The sequence below is a fragment of the Oryza glaberrima genome, chromosome 6, assembly GCF_000147395.1.
Source record: "Oryza glaberrima chromosome 6, OglaRS2, whole genome shotgun sequence".
NCBI classification, from domain to species: domain Eukaryota; kingdom Viridiplantae; phylum Streptophyta; class Magnoliopsida; order Poales; family Poaceae; genus Oryza; species Oryza glaberrima.
The window spans coordinates 1,610,359-1,634,938 of NC_068331.1; the positions used below are offsets into that span (position 1 = coordinate 1,610,359).

General features: G+C 40.9%; 4 protein-coding genes across 4 annotated transcripts; 3 read left to right on the plus strand and 1 right to left on the minus strand.

The window, feature by feature from the left end:
* The first annotated feature begins 1,959 nt into the window (after positions 1–1,959).
* Positions 1,960–7,350, plus strand: LOC127775443 (probable E3 ubiquitin-protein ligase XBOS36). The gene is made up of 9 exons (XM_052301689.1): positions 1,960–2,437; positions 4,113–4,172; positions 4,350–4,421; positions 4,508–4,620; positions 4,694–4,904; positions 5,349–5,395; positions 5,488–5,631; positions 5,783–5,886; positions 6,564–7,350. The coding sequence occupies exons 1-9, from the start codon at positions 2,261–2,263 to the stop codon at positions 6,896–6,898; spliced, it is 1,263 nt and encodes a 420-aa protein (XP_052157649.1). The 5' UTR covers positions 1,960–2,260; the 3' UTR covers positions 6,899–7,350.
* Positions 7,351–7,800: 450 nt separating this feature from the next.
* LOC127777552 (uncharacterized) lies at positions 7,801–9,086 on the minus strand. The gene has a single exon (XM_052304159.1). The coding sequence runs from the start codon at positions 8,901–8,903 to the stop codon at positions 8,217–8,219; it is 687 nt and encodes a 228-aa protein (XP_052160119.1). The 5' UTR covers positions 8,904–9,086; the 3' UTR covers positions 7,801–8,216.
* Positions 9,087–11,199: 2,113 nt separating this feature from the next.
* LOC127777256 (uncharacterized) lies at positions 11,200–12,834 on the plus strand. The gene has a single exon (XM_052303826.1). The coding sequence runs from the start codon at positions 11,301–11,303 to the stop codon at positions 12,483–12,485; it is 1,185 nt and encodes a 394-aa protein (XP_052159786.1). The 5' UTR covers positions 11,200–11,300; the 3' UTR covers positions 12,486–12,834.
* A 6,785-nt stretch (positions 12,835–19,619) lies between these two features.
* On the plus strand, positions 19,620–22,832 carry LOC127775804 (short-chain dehydrogenase TIC 32 B, chloroplastic-like). The gene is made up of 7 exons (XM_052302105.1): positions 19,620–20,093; positions 20,601–20,680; positions 20,802–20,961; positions 21,099–21,180; positions 21,717–21,804; positions 21,893–21,939; positions 22,260–22,832. Exons 1-7 carry the CDS (start codon positions 19,732–19,734, stop codon positions 22,500–22,502), a joined length of 1,062 nt encoding a protein of 353 aa, XP_052158065.1. The 5' UTR covers positions 19,620–19,731; the 3' UTR covers positions 22,503–22,832.
* The last annotated feature ends 1,748 nt before the right edge of the window (positions 22,833–24,580 follow it).

Here is a 24,580-nt window from a genome sequence, read left to right on the forward strand (position 1 = left end):
GATTCTGTTACTTTCAGCTTACGGATGTAGATTCCATCAACGATAGATATATATCCCCAGACAAAAAATATTTATTAGGTGTTTAATCGATAATAATTACTTCATCAGTTAAAAAAAGACAATGAATCTAGACATAAGATTATCCAGATTCATCATTCTAAGTGGTGCCAAATTCTTATCTTAGGTTGTTTTTTTAGCAAAGAAGTATGTTGTGACGATGACAAGTTCATGCTTTTTTTTACGTAGGTGTCCTGGATGGAACAATTTATTTTGAACTCAGTCCATCTCATTCTCACATCCTATTTCTGACAAGAGATCGAATATTGCTGCTTCACGGCACAGCTATATACTTGCTCCATTCCAAAATGCAGCTATACCTTATATAATGCAAACTACATATCGTATAGAAGACTCAATCTTCTGATCCAATAGTAATATTACTACTTGATTGTTAAATTACAATTGTTCATTTGAAATGCTTTTCCTTAACAACATATATTTTTTCGTTGTATGCTGTTATCATTACCTTTTATTCTGTTGCCTGCAAATTCATCAGTGTATAGATATATGCATGGGGTTTGGTATTAGTATGATGTTACATATATTAATTGTAATGAGATGACATGTCCTTTGCATTGGACTACTTTCCTAACGATTACCTAATTCCTTGAAACCAATCAGAGATTGAGAGTCCCTTGCTCTTGAACAAAATTTGAGATATTATAACATTAATTGATTGGTATCCTCTACGTCCATTGGAGGCACTGACTTCATTTCGAGGGGTCTTATTCAAAGTCGCTATTATCTTTTTTGATAATAATAACAACAACATCTTCTATTATTTTTATAAGATAAACATGGAATACATTGATACTATATATAAAAGAGTTTGCTGGTTAATTTCTTCTCCAAATTTTTCTACTCCGGCTCATCGATGGACTCTAGTTAAATAAGTTATCTTTCTAATTATTATAGATATATAGTGGGCCCAAATTTGTTAAGACATGATGGACGTGTATTCTGGTAATATTGCATTATCTTTGTTACCACTAGATTATTTTTACTAGCTGGCTTACAGGTCTGTGGTTGCCTAGTTTGACTAGATTATTTGATCAGGGTACATTTCGAATTTAATATTAGGACGTTCCCCCTTTAATTTTTGCAATGGGAAATTCCTCCTTTAGATCTGTAAGAGGTTTACATGTTCTGTGTACTGTCAAGCGACAACTAACCAAGGCTAATCTTGTTTTTTTATTTACGACAAATTCCCATCAGATGAAAAAAATTGCCTGAAGCACTAGATAGATCAAATTAAAGACAAATTAAGGAGGCTAATTACCGATCGACTGTTATGGCATATGTTGCCAAGATTGATTAGTAACTAGTAGTACTCTAGCTTGATATAGGGCTATTTTAGGAGCTTATAGAGGTTATAACTTTTTCTAGAATTAGAAGCTCTTCAAATTAAATCACCAGAAGCTATATATAGTTGCAGAAAACAAATTAAAAGCTAGAAGCTGTTTTTCTCCAGTTTCTCTAAATTCTCACCAGGTAAATTTCTTTGAACTGCTTTTGGGAATCTAAAAACTCCCTATTCAAGGTTCATACGAGTACAGGACTGTACTAGCTTCTACAGTAGTTAATGCTAGGGGGTTGGCAGATGGGCACTACCTCTAAATCCACTTCAAACATATAATGCAAAAATGTGACAGCGGCATACATGAATATGATCTCAACCCTACCCTACCATTTGTGACAAAAAAAAAAAGCTCACATCCAAATTTGTACCCATTTCTGAGGCAACCAAGATGCCTAGCTACACCACATAATCAACAGATCCACAGGGATGTTTCTGCAAATTAGGCCACACACAAATAATTAATGCACTAATCATGCCCAGCTTCTAGGCTCTCCAGCCAGCTTAGCCCCTTGATATACATACATACATACCAATTAAGAGATCATGTATCACTCACTATATATGAGGGACACAAAATGAGAGGAGATGAGATGGATGTGTAGTTTGTGTACATGGTTAGCTTAGCTCTAGTACTACTAGCTTTTGCCAACAACCCAGCTAAGCTGAGCTGATCTCTTCACGTTTGTGGCGTGAGCTAGCTGAGCTTATTAACTATCTCTCTACCAAATCAAGCTAAGTTAATTAGCTGGATAGCTAGCTCGGTGTGGTGGTGGTTGTCGTCGTCGTCGTCGTCTCCGGCGTCGGTGAGACGGCGGCCGGCGAAGAAGGGGGTGCGTATATATGGGGAATTCGCTTGGCTGCGTGGGGCTTGGGGAGAGGTTGGCGGCGGCGGCGAAGGACGGCGACGCGGCGGAGGCGCAGCGGCTGCTGGCGGCGAACCCCGGGCTGGCTCGGTGCACCACCTTCGGCAACCTCAACTCGCCGCTCCATGTCGCCGCCGCCAAAGGCCACCACGAGGTAAGCATACGTCCACAATGAACTGATCACCTCTAGTACAAAAACCATCTCCATTGATGGTGCAGCAAGCTAGCTAAGCTATGAGCTAGCTTCTCCTGTTTTTTTTTTCTTTCAGATTGTTCATTGAATCATTGAAATGAATTAATTGCTTGCTGGCTGCTGGCAGTCCTGCTGCACTCATTTTTTTAGAAAAAAAACTTTTCTTAAAAATATTCATTATATTGCATTGAAGAAACCACTTGTAGTACTTGTTTTAAGATATTAGTTAAGTTTATTTCTATAATAAAATAGATAATTTACTGTAATAATATGCTCAATGATCAAATCACAGACGAGGTAATAGCTAGATTGGTTTGCTATGTTTTTTACTATTAACCAGGCATATGAATGATGTTGCCCTAGGGACAAGTTTTTTAATCTTTTCGTTGTTAATTAATTTGCCAAAAGAATATATTCAACTGATTTTTTTTTTGGAAAAAGTATATATATATATATGTATATATATACATATGCATGTCATTAAAGAAAAAAAGGAATTCGAAAGAAAGAGAGAGTAAAAAAAAAGAATTTACTGCTGTCCTGGTAGATCCCATATTAATTATTAATCTTTAAGTGTTGCGCAAAAAATGGAAATCACAATCAGTCCTAGCTAGCTTTATCCCGCGATGGCTGCATGAGGTGACAGAAAGCCTAACGGCAGGATGATTAATTCTTCAAATGACCAATTGATCACTCGTCTCTTAATCTGATTTGCGTGCCAAAAATGAAGAAGAAAACGTCATCATTAGTGAGATGTAACATTTACGCATGCAAGTTGCCTCTATTCATTTTGCGGGTTATTGTCATGCTGATGTGTGTGATTTGTAATTGTGTACCAAAACTTATATACTTAAAATTCCTTTTCATGTTGATTGGGAATCGATGCAACTATAAAAGAAAGTGACACTATTAATGGAATTCGTCAATTATCATGCTTCTCCTTTGTAGAACGGTAAAAACTAATTACAAAACAAAAAAAAAATACAATTATTCATCATGGAGAGAGAGAGAGAGAGAGAGAAACTAAAAATTTAGTCTAAAAAATGTGTGAAGTTATTTGCTGCAAAATCATTATGAAAAGTATGGCCATGGACCCATACTAATTTGTTCCCCAATCGTACAGCCTAGTACGTTGCACCAGAAAATTTAATGCCGTCGTGTTCAGAAACACTATCAACGAAAAAGGGACGTGGTCGTACGTGTCCGACGTCCCTGACGATTCAGACGACAAATCTTTCGCTAAATCAACTCAAACCATTGTTTATTTTGTCAAAAAAGAGAGAGCAAATTTCATCTGCTGTTCAATCTCTGAACAATTGATATGTTCTGAATTTTGAACAGTTTTGACAGTCTGTTCAACCAACCAACTGTGATGTTATCGATTAAAAGGAGCAAATTTCATCTGCTGTTCAATCTCTGAACAACTGATATGTTCTGAATTCTTATCAGTTTTTGACAGTCTGTTCAACTAACCAACTGTGTGCCCAGAATCTTCGGTAATCAGCTCAAATCAATTGTCTTATTATCGATTAAAAGGAGAAAAAAAATTCAGCTGCTGTTCAATCTCTGAACAATCGATATGTTCTGAATTCTTACCAGTTTTGACAGTGTTCAACTAACCAAACTGTGTGCTCAGATTGCTGCATTGCTGCTGGAGAATGGAGCAGATGTGAATGCGAGGAACATCTATGGACAGGTGAGCGAACTCAAACTGTACAAGCTTAGCTCTGCACAAGCTAAGCCAAGCCATCGGTTTTTGACTCGAATTAATATCGAGCCGTTTGATCGATCGCCCAACCGACCAACCAGCTAGTCCATGTTTCTGACCTGGATCTTGAATTCTGAATGCACATGGGGATTGATTGAACTGAAGACGCCATTGATGCAAGCTTGCCGGTTCGGTCACTGGGAGGTGGTTCAGACGCTGCTGGTTTTCAGATGCAATGTACAGTAAACTGATTAGCTCCTGCACTTCAGTTAATTGCAACGATTAATCAGTAAATTAGAAATTAACTTTTGTTTTTACTGAAGGTGTGGAGGGTGGAGAACCTGAGTGGGCGGACGGCGCTGCACATGGCGGCGGCCGGCGGGCATGTCAAGTGCGTCAGGCTGCTGGTGGCGGACGCCGCCGGCGACAGAGACGGGTAAGCCATTGTTGTTGTTGAGGAGCTCGAGCGAGGTGGCGGCCATGGTGATCTCGAGTTGGTTAATTGACAGGTACATGAACAAGGCGGCGAACGGCGGCGTGACGGCGCTGCACCTGGCGGCGCTGCACGGGCACGTCGAGTGCGTCCACCTGCTCATCGACGAGCGCGCCAGCCTCGCCGCGCAGACGCTGCCCTGCGCCGCGCCGCCCATGGCATCCATCGGCGCCGGCAGCACGCCGCTGCACTACGCCGCGTGCGGCGGCGAGGTCAAGTGCTGTCAGGTAGTATACGATTCCCTTTTTCTTCCTTTCTTTGATGATAACCAAATTTAGTGTGTGATAGTGAAAGTTTGGTTGGTATGATTCAGTCATTAATTGAGCAATTAGTCGATTTGAAAAATATTAGTTAATTGTTGATTTGGTTGTTAGTCGGTTAGTTTCGACAATCCCATCAATTGAATAGATGGATGAGTTGAAATGTCAACTCACTCGAGTTAAAACGAATCAGTTAAAAAAGCGAATTCAAGTTTCAGACTGATCATTTCTTGGCCATCGATTTCCTCTCTGAAATAACAGAAACTTCTTCAGGTTTCAGACTGATCATTTCTTGGCCATCATTTTCCTCTCTGAATAACACAAACTTCTTCAAGTTGCTGACTGATCATTTCTTTGAACATCGATTGCTCTCTGAATAACTCCAAAACCTTTCCTGCTGTTCTTGTTCAGATACTCGTGTCAAGAGGAGCAGACAGAACAGCCATCAATTGCAATGGGTAAATTAGCCAGCTCAATTATCCCCCAGATTAATTGTCACTAGCATATCAACAAATTTGATGCTCATCGCTGCAAGGATTGTGGTAGTCAGGTGGCTCCCAATCGACGCAGCCAGAATCTGGGGCTGCAACTGGCTTGAACACGTCCTCTCCCCCAAGTCGCATCTTCCGATCCCCAAGTTCCCTCCTTCCGGCTACCTCTCCCAGCCACTCCCCAGCCTCATCGCCATTGCAAGGTACTTTAACTGATCGCTGATCACCAATGCAATTCTGCAAATGCAATGTGATCTGATCAGTGATATTCAGAACTAGAAATGCACTGAGTTGGAGTGGTGTTTTGTGTGTTGTTTTGTACTATGGTTTTGTTTGGTTTGGTGAGATTTGCAGGGAGCAAGGTCTGAACTTGTCTTCGGAGGTTTCTGATGGCTTCGATGAAGGAGCAGATGCCTGCGCCGTCTGTCTTGAGAGGCCCTGCACTGTAGCTGCTGAAGGTATCATTTTTCTTGTTTATCTCCATCCATGCACAAAAACATTCAGACATCGAGGCAAAGAACTAAATACTCCATCTTGTTATACATATTTGATGTTTATAAGATTCAATCAGACATTTCGATCATCAATAATTTCTCAAATGCTGATTTTAGAAAGAAAAAGAATGGCATGCGTAGATTTATCTTGAAAAGTATTATCATAGTATTGTACCTAATTAGATTCTATGAACTTACTCTAATGTAAAATAAAATATGATGCTCAAAATTTCAAAAGTTGAAGTAATATTACTGTAAACTATAGATATTTGTGAGCGAAAGAAGCAATCGAGTGCTCCCTCCGTTTCATAATATAAGTCGCTCTAACTTTTCTATTAGTAAAACCTTTTTAGGTTTGACTAAATTTATAGAGAAAAAAACTAGCAATATCTACAACACCAAATTAAATTCATTAAATGTAATATTGTTATATTTTGATAATATGTTTGCACTGTGTTACAAATATTGTTATACTTTTCTATAGAATTGGTTGAACTTGGACTAGGAAAAATGTTGACATGACTTAGACTAGTAATTAGGCGGTGAATTTAAATTAACCTGCAATGGTTGTATTAGTAATACTAGTAATAGTGTTTTGCTTGGTGAATTAAATATAGTACTTGATCACTTGTGCTGTGCAGGTTGCGATCACGAGCTGTGCGTGAAATGCGCGATGGATCTCTGCTCGGTGATCAAATCCTACGACTCGGCGGGGATCGCCGGCGAGATCCCGTGCCCGCTCTGCCGGACCGGGATAGCCTCCTTCCGGACAATCGCCGCCCCGCCGCCGCCGAGCCTCGCCGGGTCGCCCGGCCGCCGCAGCCGCCGCAACAACTCCGGCGGCGGCGGCGGCGAGCACGAGGCCTCCAACTCCGGCGGCAGCGAGAAGGGATACGGCAGCATCGACCCCGACGCCGGCGCCGTCGTCCTCCTCTACTACGCGCCGCCCTTCGCGCCTTCTGCCATCCTGACCTGATCGGAGATTGGAGATTCAGTTCTGAAGCAAAAATGTTTGTCTTTGCAAGAGCTCTGAATTTGGCAGAGAGATATGTTTCTCGGTTTCTGAAGAAATGTGTCTCGCAAAAAAAAAGCAGCTCTGAATTTGGGAGAGGTGTGTCTCTTCTTTGATTCGTCAAGCAAAGATCATTAAGGTGATAACTGATAAAGATTAAAATTTGTTGTATGCAATGTATAATTAGTTGGGGTTAGGAGTGTACATGGGTGATTTGATTTGATCTGTTGTGTTTGGTTTGGTGGTGGCGTTGATGACTTGATGCTGGCTGGGGGAGTATTGGGTTGTGATGTGTTGGGTTGGTCTGAATGTATGTCGGGTGGGCTGTAGGGAAAAAGAATAAACTTTTTTTTTTATTTTTTTTGCATTCTATGGTAAATTAAGGCATTCTCTTTTTAAAAAGATGTGCTCGATAACGATGGCTTGTGATGGTCCTGATGGATCTCGGGTAGTTGTACCGTTGTAAGACGCGGATATTAAGAAATGACCTAATATCAAATAATTAGAAAAGATTTAATATTAAATAATTAGAAGGGTTGATGCTTTAAATTTAGGTTATCTAGCCAACCACCTTGTGAAGCTAGTCGGAAAACCTCTGAGCATTTCTCTCTGTACCGTTGTAAGATCTAATCATTTATTTTTCGTACGCTTTCTTTGTTTTTCCCAAATTAATCATGTGGTTCTAAGGTTCTTTAACACCTGATTTTACTTATAAACTGGATAAATTCTCCTCATCCTACTGAAAGCAGGAGCTCCTGGACCCCTTTTGAACCCCCCCCCCCCCCCCCCCAACACACACACACAAAATCATAACAAGTTAGCAATACATGTGTACATTATCAAGCAATCCAAAAGGGGGCAAAAAGGAATAATAAGTTCTTTTCGACTTAGGGTTTCTCTTATCAATTCATCTCACAATCAAGTGGTAGCAATCATTTATACAGTTACAATTACAAAACCCCTGCAACCCCCTGGTCCCACAGTTCAGCCACATATACACCACCAATCCGAGTACAGCCACTTATGATTGATACTATACGTAAGTGGGTTGTATGTACATACGTATAGCTGCGAGAGGAAGCTTCCGGGCATGCACGTACGTATATACGTACACACGCAGAACAACGCGACGAGCCGACGAGACGTTTGACCAACCCATTACCGGTTAGTCAACGTCTCGATCAGAACAAAAAAAAATAAAAATAAGTCCGACCCGGCGATGAATTTTTCCACCGTTTTTCCACGGGTAGTCTCTCTCGTTGCCTCGCCGCGCCGCGATCGATCACCGCGACGCCGCCGCCTCGCCGCCCCACGCCGCCCACGCCGGCATCCCCACCACGGCGGCGGATGTCCCCGACACCGGGATGCCCATCGCCACGCGGCACCACCCTGGCTGCGCCGGCGGCGTCGACGGGGCATGCTGCGGCGGAGGCGGCGGGACGAGATCGCCGAGGACGCGGACGGCGAGGTGCACGACGCCGCGGGCGGGGCCGCCGGTGCGCGGGCAGCGGAGGGAGTAGCTGAGCCGGCGGAGCGCGCGCGGCGGGCGGAGGCCGTCGAGCACGTCGGCGGCGGGGATCCTGCACCACCCCAGCGGCGTGGCGCCGCCGACGAGCCGGCACGCCGGCTCCGAGTACACCGCCACGTGCACGCCGCCGCCGCCGCCGCGGCTCTCGAGGAACTCCGCGCCCACGGGGACGACGAGCGTGTCGTTCCACGAGTGCTCGCCGCTCGCCGCCGCCGCCACGTCCGTGCTGCACGCCGACGCCGCCGACGACACCGTCACGTACGGCCGCAGCCGCCTCGGGATCAGCGAATAATACGACGGCGGCGGCAGCCGCAGCGACTCCGCCGACAAGACGGTCACCTCCAGCGCCACCCCTCCTCCTCCTCCTCCTCCGCCTCCGCCGCCGCCGCACCCATCGCCGCCGCCGTTCTTGGACATGAACCGGAACATCGCCTCCGACATGAGCGAGGGATCATCGAAAAATGGTTCGTACGCTTTATACCCATGGGAGGTTTGAAGGATTCGCCATGGCGGGCGAGAGGTGGAAAGTAGAAGGGAGGTGGGAGGAGGAAGAGGAGTAGCTTCGTTGCGCGCGAAACCGCAGAGAAAGTAATCTTAACTATTACTATATCTAAGCTTCGTTTCGCTTTCAGCTGTTAGTTCGGCTCGCTGCTCGCCCTTTTGCCGCGCATTCTTGGCGTCTTCGCGCGGCCTACGTGGAAATTCAATTCGATTCGATATGTATATTTTCAAATTGATTGATCGATTCAAAAGTTTACGTGGGACGATCAAAATCAAACTTTGAGAATTTTTTTTCCAAACTAAACAACGCCTGATTCCTCGTGGAATACTTTGAAAGTTTGAAGGATGACTATTCCGATCCGATTGTTGTTGACACCTGGCACTTGATCGATACTGTAGTTGTTATATGCTGGTACTTGTAGTTCTCCTCTTCTTCTTATTTTTTTCTTTCTTTCTTTTGACAGGGACTATTCAATATCATATGGATATTCTAGTCACTTGTGTAAATGTGACGGGTCAAAATTAAGCGTATAAGAGACTAGGAGTAGAATTTTTGCAACCTCTACGTATTACAAGTGACGTAGGGGAGATCATTTTTTTCCTAAGTACTCCCTTCATTGAATGTTTATTTATTTTGCTGTCATTTTTTATCATTGAAGAAACTGTAAGTATGACTCAATGACTTATATTTTAGCATATGTATACTAATTTTTTTAAATAAAACGAACGATCAAATATTAAAACATTAACGGTGTCATCTATTTTAAAAAACGGAGGTAGTATTAATTATGGATGGTTAGCTTTTATCAAATTATTATATGTGAACAGTCCGTTGTCCTCTCGTATCTGAAAGGTTAATCTACAGTTGCAGGATTAATATCCTATTAACGAGTTGCTACGGAGGAATCTTCATGGAATGCAAGGGACGAGCAAGTTGAAGCAAAAAGTACTGGGGGACGTGGGAGTTTTTAGACCATTTTCTTACTTTGATTGGGCTAGCATGATGGGCCATCAAAACGAGGCCCAAGAAAACTATATAACGAGGACTCAGATCAGGCCCACAGCGTCCTCTTTCTCAAAGAAAAGATCAGGCCCATGTCACGAACCAAGAGACCGGATTGGGTTGTTAGTTGTTAGTACTACTTGTTATTACTCACACAATAATATGAGAGATAAAATATAGTTCTTATATATATGTTTGATTTTTTTTATTTACAAAACGCGCTACAAATATATACACTCATATAAATACACACATTTTTCTTATTTTTTTTAAAAAACATGCACATCTACACCTCAAAAAGATTAGGCTGTTTTATTCCGAGATTAATGATGCCACCACAAGTATATTTGTCTACCACTAATAATTAAATAATTAGCCGTACCAAGTTAAGTAAAGTATAAGCATGCCACTCACATTAGAGATGTCCTCGATCCACATTCAATAGCTTCCCGTACTGTTTGTCTCTTATCTTCTAGCCTTTGCATCAACAAAACTTCTCCTATATATAGACGCTTCATTTATCACGTTTGTATATATTTATATAAAATATATAAGTGGGTAGTATCTTCTATAATGACATGCCAAGTTTGTCTTCTATAATTACATTTGTATCTCATTTGTCTGCAATTTAGATTTATCAATCTACGTACGTACAATTTTAGGAGACTAAAAAAAATCTAAAAACTTTAAGGAAATATAGCAAATCCCAACAAATACACGGCCTCATCGGTTACACATATTCCCTAGTAAGTCAAAATATTTTATTAGAAAATAAAAATTAATTTAGAGATAAAACTTTTATATATGCGTTTTTAGCGACTTAAAAACTAATGCTGAAAAGGAAACTATATTGAAAATAAATTAAAATTAACTTCAAAATTAAGTTTGAAAATTTAAATTTTAACTTTTAACTTTAACTAGTTAGGCAACCGATGGAGCCCATGTATACTAAGACATACCGTACTGTTTGTCTATCTTCTTGCCTTGGCATCAACAAAATTACTATTGTAGACGTCTCATTTTCGCATTTATCGTGCTTGTATTTATTCTCTAATGACATTTTTATATTATTTTATCTGCAATTTAGATTTAGTAATGTGCAATTTTAGGTGACCCAAAAGTGTACAGTTTTTTTCAGGAAATCTAGCAAATCCCAACAAATATAGTGTACTAGATCCCATGCAAAATACAAACAAGGCAAGCAGGGAAGAATCCAAGCCGTCCAAACCAGCCCAGATTCGAAGCAGAAAAGCCCATCTCCCAACCACCTCCACTCGCCTCCTTCAGATCCACTCCACCCTCAACTCCGGCGATCTACCCACTCGCCGCCGGCGATGGCCGTGCTCCTCCTCCTCCCCGTCCCCGTCCCCGTCCCGCCGTCTCTCCTCTACGCCGTCGCCGCACTCGCGCTCGCCGCCGTCGCCCACCTCCTCCACCTCCCCTCCCTCCTCCTCTACGCCCTCCACACCTACATCCACCCGGACGCTGTCCCCTCCTCCACCCCTCGCGCCGTCCTCCGCCCGCCCGGCGCCGCCGCTGGATCCGGGAACCCCAAGCAGCAACGCGGTGGTGGTGGTGGTGGCAAGGCGGCGGCGTCTCCGTTCGACGAGGGGTCCAACTCCGCGCAGCTCTACCGCCTCCGCCTCTCCCACGCCACGCTCGCCACGCGCCCGCGCTTCGCCGACTTCCACCTCGCGCTCCTCCTCCCGCTCGCGCTGCTGCCACCGGCGCTGCTGCTCCCGGCCTCCGCCGCCGGCGCGGCCGCCCCGCTCGCGCCGCTCCCGCCCGTCGTGTTCCTCTTCGTCGCGCTGCTGCGCCTCGTGATGCTCCCGTCCCCGCGCCCCGCCTACCTCGCCGCCGCGCTCGGCGCGCTGCTCGTCGCCACGCTGCTCTCGTCCAGCCCGTTCGCCGGCGCGCTCGCGTCGCTCGCCGCGCTCCCCGCCACGCGTTTCGCGCGCTCGTTCTGGCTCGGCACCGACCAGCCCCGCTCTGGGCTCGCCGTGCTCGCGTCGTCCGCGCCCGCGCGCCTGCTCCTCTACCTCGCCGTCCTCATCTCCTCCGCGGCGTCGATCCTCCAATGCTGCGGGTTCCTGGACAGCCCGGAGCTTGAGGTGAAGCTGCTCGCCGCCGCGGCGGGGCTGCAGCTGCTGGCCTCGCGGGCGGCCGTGCAGATGTATCTCAACGAGGCCGTCTTCTGCTGGTACCAGCGGCTGCACGTCAGCCGCTCGCCGGACACGGAGTACGGCCGCGCCAAGGTGTTCCTGCACAACCACCATCTCTGCGCCGTGGCCACGCAGCTCGTCGCGCCGCCACTGCTCGTGCTCTCGCTGCTGGCATTGTGGCGAGTGCAAGGAAAAGATTACTTTGAGGGCGTGGAGGAGCTGAACTGGCTTGTTGGGTGGTCGGTTGCCATGAAGGAGGCTGCATTGCTCGCGGCGCGGTGGATCGTTGCGGTTTGGTCGACGGTGACCGTGGGCACGCTCGTGTTTTACAAGCGTGGATGGTTATTCGTCTTGTGATCAATCCCTTTTTTAGCTTGATTCTGCGTGATTGATTCAGATGGAGGTTGTATTTGATAGAGAGGTTCTACACTGGATTGCCGGAGTTTTGATAGCACGGCACAAGATTTTGGCTTGCATTTCTTTTGTTGGAGGACGTTGCTGGATCAAAACTTTGATTTTTCTTTTTTCCTTGTCTGTTCTTTACCAGAGGAGCAACTTCAGGTTGTTCTTTTCTCTATACGTTGATCAGAAAACTGACTGGTCAGTCACCCTGTTGTACTATCACTGTATCCACTTTAGTGCATATCAATGAATCAATTATTTTTCACCTGGTATGAAGCTTGAAAAGCATATCTTTGATATAATATCATTTGTAAGTCGTTTGAGGAGTATCTTACTTACTGCTTCCAGTTCAACAAAGTAAAATGCCTTTGCATGTATTCTTTTTTCAGTGTTGTTCTTTGATCTTACTGAATGTCAATGTGGCAAACTGCAAAGCCAGGCGCACTGAAAAAAATAGTTAACTCTGCAATACAAGCTTAGAGGAAGTCTAGATTTGCAGATGCTACATGAGCTGCATCATCATTCTGTGAGATGCTTATGCCTTATTATGACTTCTCTATTGCGCATATCAAATGCTTGTGCACAATAATATATTCAAATTTTCTCACTACAACAGCAATTTCAGTATGTTCAACTTGCATTATGTTGTTGGCAGCCCACTGACCTGATTGTATTGTTTGCGTAATATAGGTTCCTTTCTTTTGCCAAGTACTTTACTTTTCTCGCTTAAGTGTCACAATTTTGGGCCATACCACACTGCATATTTGTTACAGCATCCGTTTTCGGAGAATCTATATAGTACTTATGGCTTGTAAATGGGATGCAGTTTGAACTACCATATCTTATTTTATTTGCCTTATAAAAATTGCATGAAACTGTTGCTTAATCTATTATGAATTTTATCTTATTAGTGTCTTATCATATCTGGATGTGACCTGGATAACTTATTTACCTGACAAATATGCTTGCCCTTCACCCTGCTCACTTTCCAGTTGCACAATTGTCAACCTTTTCAACCTGGGTTTTCTCTTTGCGCCAATTGATGGTCACTTCTATCCTTACTTTGTAACCAGCTAATCCAATTTGCAGTGTTCAACCTGCTTGCATGATGATCTTCATGGGTCTGCCCATCCTTTATATAAAAAAAAAAAATCTATGTTTGCGTCTAAACAATTGGTGCCTGCTCTTATCTGAGTGAACAGTCGATTCATTTTTCAATCCATCAACGAGCTGTTTATCAGTTGGCACAATTTAATTTGCGATGGTAAGCCAACATTATTGCTGTTGTAAAAGAAGTGATTTTCTTCTTCTCAGGTTATATCCATGAAACAATTTATAGCAGTATCAACAGTCTTATGCATCAACATGTAGATCACTGGATTTCTGGATGCATTTCGATAAGGATCTGAATTCATGTGGTGTAAACAAGCAATTCAAGGAAACTTTTTTGTCATCTTCAATCATTTGCAAGTACAGAGATTGAGAGAGCACATGCTCACAAGTTCATACTGAATGATTTTATAACTTTATTTTCTTTTGTCATCCAAGATACATGTTGGCATCATATTTTGCAAAGTGGAACACCAATCAGGGATGAGGTTGCAAATATCACCATATTATCATCTTTGTTGGGTTTCTTTCAGATTGATATAATACATTAAAAACAATTAAAAGCATATGTATTTGTTACTAATTGCAAATTTGCAAGTTAGTAAGATAGGCAATCAGGTACTTGAACAATTGATACTTCACATGTCTTCAGTCTCTCATTCATACACCTTTGCTATATTGACTATGCCTTCACCAACTTTAGTGTGTGAAGTGTTTGCTGAGAGTCTAATTAAGATAGCCTTCATCATCTTCCCATGCCTTTCACTTGAAAACAATTAAGCATCACCTTTGTATAGTCACTCATCATTAAGGCTTAATCTATGGTTTTGCAGGGTGTTGGAAAGTTGGAACCCATAAGTTCATCAGTGCGTTTGACTTGGCCACCTATCTAGTTGCTATCGGTGAGGATTCGAGCTGATCCATTGGTAGTTCTTCGTGGCAGAGAATGTGCTTTCGGTCAGTGCACGCGCCAAACCCTCTTTTGCATTTCATTACATTACATTACACTATGCTCTTGATCATCCTAACCAAAAAGACAAGCCAAAGGTATCAAAGTATTGTATTGTTGTGCCAAGAAAGGTACAAGTATGTGGCGCGCGTGTTCAAGTGAGTACATGATACAATGGTCCAAACAACAAACCTGCATGCATCAAGGAAGAATCTTGGAGATATAGAGTGAGCATATTACTATTATTCTCTGAGCAAAACAAGAACTGATTTGGTTTGGAACGAACTGTGCTAATTAGTGGCTTGTGGGGCAGGATTAAGATACAGTTATCGTCACCTGGATCATTTGCCCATTGGGCTGTGTGCATGTTGGAAGAGCAGGTGACACCAGGAAAGGAAAATCTAATGGAATCCCCTATCCTGGGGGATTGCAATTTGCCTTTCAAAGTACATGTTTCTTTTCCCACTAATTTTCTTTTTCCTCTATATGTTGCAATAAGTGTGCTTCTTAATTGTTTTTCGCTGATACGATCAGATTAAGTAATCGGAGAAGCCAAGAGTGGATGCCTGTATTTAGCAACAAGACTGAAAGGATGTGACAAGGCAATAATGTGAGTATGTGACAAGGCAATATTGATTGACCAAAACCAATATTACTCTTCCGACCAGTATTCTGCATAGATTTGGACGTCCACTCCGTTTTTATTGTTGCATCTAGATTTATTGTTCAGGTGCGTATTGTGGTTTGCATATTTGCATGAATCTAGATGGGCAGAAGTTATGCACTTATGCATGATCATTAGCTCACCATTAGCCGATACCATGTAAAGAAAATAAAAATAAGTAATGACTATGCATTTCATTCTATCAGAATTTCATGTCAAAAATTAGGTACCATGTATACCGATAGTTTTCTCCATCTAGCATGTTTGAGTTGGTGCTCGTATAGTAGGATCATTTTCTATTCCCTACAATAAATAAAAAAAAGAAGAGAGAAAAGTTTAATTATTAAACTCTAAACAAGGAGCTAGGATTGAGCGATGATTGCAACAACCATTTGTAGCCAAAATGGGCATCACCTTCACAGCTGATGCAGCTCTATCTTGCTGAATTGTTTAACAGCCACCCATGACCCATGGGCTCATGGCAAAATTTTGTATATTTTGTTTCTTTCATGGCTTTAGAGTTTGTTTAGTTCGCGAAAAGAAATTTTTTGGGTGTCACATCGAACGTTTGACTGGATGTCGGAAGGGGTTTTCGGACGCAAATGAAAAAACTAATTTCATAACTTGTCTGGAAACCATGAGACAAATTTATTAAGCCTAATTAATTCGTCATTAGCACATATAGGTTATTGTAGCACTTATGACTAATCATGATCTAATTACACTTAAAAGAATCGTCTCGCGATTTCCATGCAAACTGTGCAATTAGTTTTTATTTTTATCTATATTTAATTCTCCATATATATGTATAAAGATTCGATGTGACGGTTTTGAAAAAAAAATTAGGAACTAAACAAGGCCTTAGCATAGTAACAACATGAGAACAAAAGTTAAGCAAATTATTGCACACAGAGAGAATCCATCAAGTTGACACCTTACCAGACCTTTCTGGTGTTCTTCAAAAATCAAAATTGTGTACACTACTGAATACTGACATAGATTATCAGTAGTGATTTTTTGTTTTCTTGGAACCCAACAAGAACATAACTGAAATGCATGTGTCTAATTATCAGAATAATCAGATATAGCCCTCTGTAAAGAATGTAATAGATGCAATTCTTTCACACAACCAATTCAAAGTTGTTGCTACATCCAACTTGTTTTAAGGGGAGACCACTAAAAAATAAGCACAATTTGCAAAGCTCTTTATATACTGTTACAATGATTGCAAGATCTATCGCTTATAGGTGTTCCAAGAATATTTTTGCGTCAAAGATCGAGGATCTTCCTGGGACCTTCCAGCCAAAAGTAGTCACAACTCACAAGACAAAGGGAAATGGGAAGCTGATCTCCTGCAATGTATACAGAAACTTGTCACAAGTCACTTCGTGATTACTTGGATTATTGAAACCTCCACACTTAAAAAAACATTCTCTTATTCTTCTACGGTATTATTTTAGATCACTTATTTTAAACTATTTGTTAAGTTTATTTATCAATATATTTAATTTATTTCTATAATCATGTAGATAATTCATGTAATAATCAACTAAATAATCTAAAGTAAAAGGGGCTTGCATGAGAGAAAAGCAGTATAAGATCATGATGCTAATTAATCACGGTCGCTCATACGTTATTTCTATTTATTTTATTTATCTAGCTTTTTTATGTCTATATATGCTAGTGTCACCTATAATTTGTGGGAAATAAGAAAGAGGAACCACACAGAAAACTACTAATTCAACTAATACGCATCTACGCATGGTACATCTTGCTCTAATTATTTTTGTTAGCTGTGCAAACCACGCACATACAAAAGTAATGCTCATAAAATCCATCATCGGATACGGATTACCACTATAGCCACTATTCATTAGCTCCCATCTCCATCACATCCTCCTTTCCCCCTTCTTTTCCTCCTCTGTTTGGTTTTGTTTTAGAGCAATGCCAAATTGCCAAATTATTATTATGTTTTTTTGGGGCAAATGTGACCTACTCCTCTTTGCTCCCAATCTTGGAGCTAGCTTAGCTAATTGCTCCCCACCCACCACCATTGGCCTATTGCAAGCTTGATTTGATCTGCAAACACCCACTATATTCATATACAAGTTTACAAATTATCAAGCCCACTTCTCCCACTACTAACTAACTGATAACAGCTCCTTCAGTTTGGATGTATTTCCTTTTTATATTCAGAAACTCCCAATAATTGTTAACATTGTTTCAAGTTTCAAACGGTTTTCAATTCTTGATTAATTTAATTCTCAAACTAATATACGTAAATATATCATATATTAGAGCTTTAATTTGCCAGATTAATATATGAACCATGAAGGAGGAAAATGACCGGTGAAAGTGTAAAAATCTTACTGTATATCTATACTTCTGTTGAATATTAATTTACAATATTATAAATCTTTGTTTAGAATAAGACCTTATCAAAGGTTTTTTTAAGTTCATTCAAAAAAATTTTTTGAAAGGTGGCCCAGATGGACCCAGCTTTTATGGCAAGCTAGTAGAAATAATTCATGCTGGGATCACCAACTTACCATTCAGAGTATTAATAGGAAAACTTAGCTAGTTTGATCTACAGCTAATAAACTGTAAAAAAATCAACTAACAAACGGAAAGAAATTATAAGTAAAACTCTTATATCTAAATTTTTAATATTGAAAAAATAAACTACGATGAGTAAGCCTTAAAATTAAATTTTCCTCTAGCCAAGAAAATTGAAACAACAAAACAACCAGAGATAGAACTTGCGCTAAAGTTCTTCTAGTAGAACAAAAGACTACGTGTTAGCCAATATACTACTTCTTCCATCTCCAAATATAAAAAGTCTAGAGTTCAAATTTTGTCTTAGATCGATAGCAACCTACCCCTCTCCGTTTCAAAAAAAAAAAAGAGCACATTCATACTTAAAATTGGGGTTTTTTTTTGACAGGGGTAGGACATATAAAAGATAATTTTTGCCACCACGCGCTTCTTTTGGCTTTATTATAATTCGAGCCTACACATTACATATCTTAATAAGACAAACAAAATTTTCTACCCCTTTCCCTAATACCCTACAATCTCTTAAAAAATGTTACACTTTTAGGACAGAGGGAGAAAGACATTATTAAAGTCCACTACCGGTCAATGCAAGTAGTTTCACATATGCATCAGGGTAGAAAATCTTCAGATGAAGCCAAGGAACAATTTCACATCCTTGTTGTATTAGTCATACATAGTGTCATCTTCGATAGCGCTTACAGATAAGCTGCACGATCCAAGACGAACATATAGCTATCAACACCTTGTGTTTAGAGGCATGTACATGCAGCCATGAATCGTTCGCCCATTCCTGCATGATCTCGCCTTCGCATTCAGCGACAAGCATGAGAGCGACCTGCATCGATGGAGAGCTAATTAATTAGTACTAATTTCAAATTGCAATGTGTTAATTGGGAATATATATATATATATATATATATATATATATATATATATATATATATATATATATATATATATATATATATATATATATATATATATATATATATGCACACAAGCTTCCCATGCACACTCCGTACATACCAATTACAAATGTCACAAATTCTAGAAAAAATTAGACACATACTCCTAATATAATATTACACATATCTGCAAAATCTCATATTCAAATTCATTATATTTTAGCCGTAAAAAAAGTGAAAAATCTAACAATTTTTAGGGTAAAAATCTGTTAGAATTTTGTTACGGCTAAAATATAATGAATTTGAGATAAGATTTCACAGTGGGTACAACACTATTAGAAATATGTGTCTAATTTTTTCTAGAATTTTCTATGATATTTGCTAATTGGTGTGTACGAAGTGTGCACGGAAAGTTTATGTGTATATGATATGTTCCTTGTTAATTAGTATCTCTCGTGTGTGCAAGCGCATCAATGGTGATGACATGTGTGTGATGACCGATGGAAAGGTTCCAAATTAAAGAGAGGAATTTTTTTTAAAAAAAACGAGGAGATGATGAGGAAGAACCGAGGAAGAAGATGACTTAGATTTGTACTACTTTTGTCTCTACTGGAAAGCTAGTGTTAAGCAAAGGAAAGATGAATACTACAGATGATTAAAACTAAGGTATCACCAATTAATTAATTGGGTCGATCGATCTGATGCTCACAGCTCACTCACACACTGACTGACACGCACAAAATCAGCTAAAAATTAACGAAAATAAACTGTACCCCCTCTTCTTCCAATTAATTAAAAGCTTAAATCAGCTTAGTTATTTCCTAATAACAACATGATTATATTATGTAAAGCTCATGGCTTTCCAGTGCAACTGTACTCACTCACTCACTATTTATACCCAGCTCAGCTCATCTTCTTCTCCGACGAGATGCGACGACTTCTCTTCGATCTCGCGCCAACTCATCACCGCCATAGCTTAGCTTAGCTTAACCATAATTAAGCTAGCTTGGCTTAGCCATGCTGACCTCGCTGAGATACCTGGCCGGCACGGCGGGGGCGAGCGGCTTCGGGTCGCGCGCCACCGCGGAGGACGCCACCGCGGCCTGCTCCGACCTCCGCCACATCACCGCCATCATCACCGGGGCGACGTCGGGGATAGGGGCGGAGACGGCGAGGGTGCTGGCGAAGCGAGGGGCGAGGCTGGTGCTGCCGGCGAGGAGCCTCAAGGCGGCGGCGGAGGCGCGGGCGCGGCTGCTCGCCGAGTGCCCCGCCGCCGCCGGCGACGTGGTGGTGATGCCGCTGGACCTCAGCTCGCTCGCCTCCGTGCGCCGCTTCGTCGCCCGATTCCTCGCGCTCGGCCTCCCTCTCAACCTCCTCATGTACGTGTACTACTGTTAATTATCACCAACTCCTCCCACTAATCACGATCATGCTAATTAATTGTTGGTGCTAATTAGTACCATCAAATAATATTGCACATTGCCTAGCTAGAGGAATTATTTGCATGGTTGGTTTGGTTTGGTTTAAATATATATGAGGTGTTTTTAATTAGACTAAATTTTATAAAACTACATATATTTTAACTAAACTATCATAAAACTAAAGTATTACAAATCTACAAATTCAATGTTGAAGTTAATACAAAACTATTGATTTTTTATTTTAAATCTCTTTTACTACCGTTATGTTGGAACTATAAACGTAATAGTTTACCTATAGTTTTATTATGATAAATTTGCTATCTTAATACGTAGTTGTGGGATAAAATTAATTAATGCGAAATATATTTTTATGATACAACACTTTAAATTTTAGTTTTATCACAATTTAATTAAAGTGTGTACTTTTTTAATTAATTTGGCACCATGCACGATGAATTCATGCAGCAACAACGCCGGCAAGTTCGCCGACCGATTCGCCTTGTCCGACGACGGCGTCGAGATGACCTTCGCCACAAACTACTTGGGTACGTACGTTGCATGCGATTAACAAAACTTAATTAATTACGCTAAGTGTTTATCGAAGATGCTAATTAATTACGGTGCTAACTAATTATCGCGTTAATGGATTGGATATAATTAATTCAGGGCACTTCCTGCTGACGAAGCTGCTGATGGAGAAGATGGCGGAGACGGCGGCGGCGACCGACGTCGAGGGCCGCATCGTCAACGTCTCCTCCACAATCCACAGCTGGTTCGCCGGCGACGACGCCGTCGGCTACATCGACGCCGTCACGCGCAGGAAGATGTGCGTAGTTAGTTACAAATCCCTGTCACATCACACTTAAATTTAATTTCTCAAAAGAAAATAAGACAAAAAAAAGACGATGGAGATATTAATCCGTGCTTTAAGATTCACGTTTTGGATATCATGCACCTGTGCAGACCGTACGATCCGACGAGAGCCTACGCGCTCTCCAAGCTGGCCAACGTTCTCCACACGAGGGCACTCGCGGATCGGCTCAAGGTAATTATTATTCACTCTGATCTCATAAATCAATTAAGACTAGTATATACACACATACATACTCCCTGCGTCACATAATAAATTTTAACCTAGTACTAGATGTGTTTCCAGTACTAGAAATTTGAACATACCTCTGTTCTTCCAGTACTACAAATCTGAACATACCTCTTTCCAGATTCGTTGTACTAGAATATGTCAGATCCAGTCCTAGATTTGTTATTTTATTTTTTAGACGGAGAGAGTATTTCGGTTATATTTGTTATTTTTTCACGAGTTGTAGAAGTTGAATTTTAGGTCGGATATTTATGAAGTGGCGATACAACGTATATTTATCACATCTTATCAGTTTTCAAAAAAAATAATAATTATTTAGGTCGCATACAGAAAATAAAGAAGGGATATCCATTCCATAAAAAAAAAGTTTCCCTGATCTCATGACTTAATCACACGACAAAGCATAGCCAGTGCTAAATTAAGCAATTAACCTTAATTAATTAGCTCTAGATTAAGCTAATTGCCATCAATGGCTTGAGCAGGAGATGAAAGCCAACGTGACGGCAAACTGCGTCCACCCTGGGATCGTCAGGACCCGGCTCATCCGAGAACGCGACGGCCTTGTCACCAGTAATTCTTCTCATCCCTCTTCAATTTTTTCAACAAATTTACCAGCATCCAAGTAAGAAATTTACCCAAGAAATGATTTTAACTGCAGATACAGTCTTCTTCCTGGCGTCCAAGCTGCTCAAGACGATCCCTCAGGTCAGTTTCATCAGTGGATTTCGTAGGCAAGAATTTACTGAAAATGGTGCTTTGAATTGAATCTTCGATGATCCATGTTTCTTCCAGGGTTAAACCATTCGGTTTAGCCAATTTGATTGGACCTCATCGAAATACCGAAATTTCCAAAATTTTAAACAAATTTTAGTTGAATTTAAACAAATATTACCAAAATTTATGAAAATATTAAGAAAATAAAAAATTTTGGTCGAAATAATATCGTATCGGACAGTCCGAAATTCCAACCCTGGTTTCTTCTTAAATTCTGATCCTGTCTTGCTCATGCTATATATAATCAACAGGCGGCGGCGACGACGTGCTACGTGGCGGTGCACCCGGCGGTGGCCGGAGTGTCCGGCAAGTACTTCGCCGACTGCAACGAGGCGTCGCCGTCGAGGCTGGGATCCAACGCCGACGAGGCCGCCAAGCTGTGGAGATTCTCCGACGAGGTCGCTGCGGAGGAGAAGGAGGAGAGCGTTCATGCCGGCAGCTTCAGGCTCCAGGTTCAGAGCTCCAATGCAGACCGTGGCTTGGCTTTCGCCTAGCTAGCAAGATCATCAGTTCAGTTCATCATCACCAGAAGAAGAAAAAAAATTAATCCAATTTTGATCGCCGACGCCCGACAAATTCAAAGAGATTCATCACAGAGCCTGGAAGAAAATTCAAGTTAGATTGTCAGTTTCAGAAACTAGAGGAGTAATTACAGAGAGTAAAAACACTAGAGTATAATGGTATATGTATACTGTAATCTGAGTTTAGATGTAAGATAATATGTTAGATATGTATAAGAATATGCTAGATGTAAATATATACATACAATTACACCATATGTATAATATCATGATATATGCTGCATCATGTTTCATGTTATAAAACGTTTTGACTTCTTTCAAGTTTGATTTAGTTTATACAAAAACATAGCAAAATTTTAAACACAAAACAAACATACTATTAAAATATATTCAATGATAGATTTAGGGCCTGTTCACTTTGATGCCAGAAAAAACCTTACCAAATTTTGGCAAAATTTTGGTAACTTGCCAAAATTTTGGTAGGATTTCTTATTTAGTTACCAAAATTTGGTAGCAAACTAAATGTAGCCACTTTTTTGACAACTTTACCAAAATTTGGTAAGGTTGAAAATGTCTCAAAATGAATATGTCCTTAATGAAACTAATTTTGTATTGAAGATGTTACTATATTTTTCTATTATAGTTAATCAACAATTTCTAAAAAAATGACTTATTTAAAAACTTATAATGTGAAACAGAAGAGCAGTCTTCACTGAAAAAAGAAGAATATGTGTTAGTGTGTTTTGAGCTGCCCTGCAAAGATCAGTATGCCACATGTTCTTCTTCAATGTCAATCAACCACACTAGATTGGACTAGATTAGACTAGATTAGATGCAAATGTTCAACTCCACTACCAGGTATAATTATTTGATCCATTGTACTAGATACTCATCTTTTGGCCCCATGCATTAGTGGACTTCACTGTTTGCACGTCATCTAATCATGCCCTACCATCAAATGATCAAATTGTTTGTCTGTAATTGAAGAGGAAAAAAGGGGAACTTAGGTTCATTCCCAATCTCAATTGGAGCAGTTTGCTAATTGTTTATCACATTATGCACGAGGAAAGGAAAAAGATACCAATCAACAAATGAAGTGAAAGATGCTTGCAACTGAAGCTCCACTACAGGTCAATTTGCTAAATGGGGACAGAGAGCCATAGAATCACTCACCTGTTTGTTTGCTGGAAAGCATAACTTATGACATTATGCAAGTTATCTATTACTAGGTAATAATAATCACTTAGAAGAAAATTGACCAACAAGACCTCATAATGATCCTAACCAGCAGTTAATCTTAACTCTGAATAGAGGGTTAAATAATGATGGACTAAGAAGACTCATGGTACCCCCAACTAGTTGTTAATCATCTCCTTTATGTTCCACTATGAAGAAAGCTTCTTTTAGCTACCCCAAACACATCAGGAGATTGGAAGAATTAAGCTGGACATTTGCTATCAATCATTCCTTCTGTCTTAAAGAAAGCACTTTGTACCAATAAGTACATGGCTAAACCTAATATATGTACTTAATCAAGTGCTTGGAATGATTTAAGATATCATTAGCAGAAGATCATCCTCATGATGGCCGCAATCAGTTGAAGATTAGCTAGAAAGCCCTGAAGATTCCTGTGCCACAACGGGACAACTAATTAATGCGATGCTTTTGCAGAAGTGCCAAATCCCAAATGGTTTCGTTTGATTAGGAATGAAGTGACTAATGATGCATGAGCAGCTGGGTTGAGATAAATCATAATTTAGTCTGAATATTTGAATCAAGCAGTTTGATGAAGACAATGATCTCTACCAACTAAAATTTCCAACCTATCTGACGGACCACTTCATTAAACCTGTACAAGAATACTAAAGAAGGACCTTTCTGCCTTTCTTGTATTCAACACAGAAACCAATTGGATGATAAAGGGAAAAAAATAGTTCTTTTTTTAGTAGCAAATTTAAACCAAAGAATGTTTAAGAATTTAAGAATCCCCAGGATCCATGCATAACAATTCCAGGAACAGAGGGTGTACCAGACCTGATTGTACAGTCAGT

Excerpts from the sequence above, each read along its gene's own strand:
- LOC127775443 (XM_052301689.1), top strand. The coding sequence starts at position 2,261 with ATGGGGAATTCGCTTGGCTGCGTGGGGCTTGGGGAGAGGTTGGCGGCG. Across the intron at positions 4,422-4,507 it reads TGCTGGTTTTCAGATGCAAT|GTGTGGAGGGTGGAGAACCT; the intron begins GTACAGTAAACT and ends TTTTTACTGAAG. Across the intron at positions 5,887-6,563 it reads CTGCACTGTAGCTGCTGAAG|GTTGCGATCACGAGCTGTGC; the intron begins GTATCATTTTTC and ends TGTGCTGTGCAG.
- LOC127777552 (XM_052304159.1), bottom strand. The coding sequence starts at position 8,903 with ATGTCGGAGGCGATGTTCCGGTTCATGTCCAAGAACGGCGGCGGCGAT.
- LOC127777256 (XM_052303826.1), top strand. The coding sequence starts at position 11,301 with ATGGCCGTGCTCCTCCTCCTCCCCGTCCCCGTCCCCGTCCCGCCGTCT.
- LOC127775804 (XM_052302105.1), top strand. The coding sequence starts at position 19,732 with ATGCTGACCTCGCTGAGATACCTGGCCGGCACGGCGGGGGCGAGCGGC. Across the intron at positions 20,681-20,801 it reads CTTCGCCACAAACTACTTGG|GGCACTTCCTGCTGACGAAG; the intron begins GTACGTACGTTG and ends TAATTAATTCAG. Across the intron at positions 21,805-21,892 it reads ACGCGACGGCCTTGTCACCA|ATACAGTCTTCTTCCTGGCG; the intron begins GTAATTCTTCTC and ends TTTTAACTGCAG.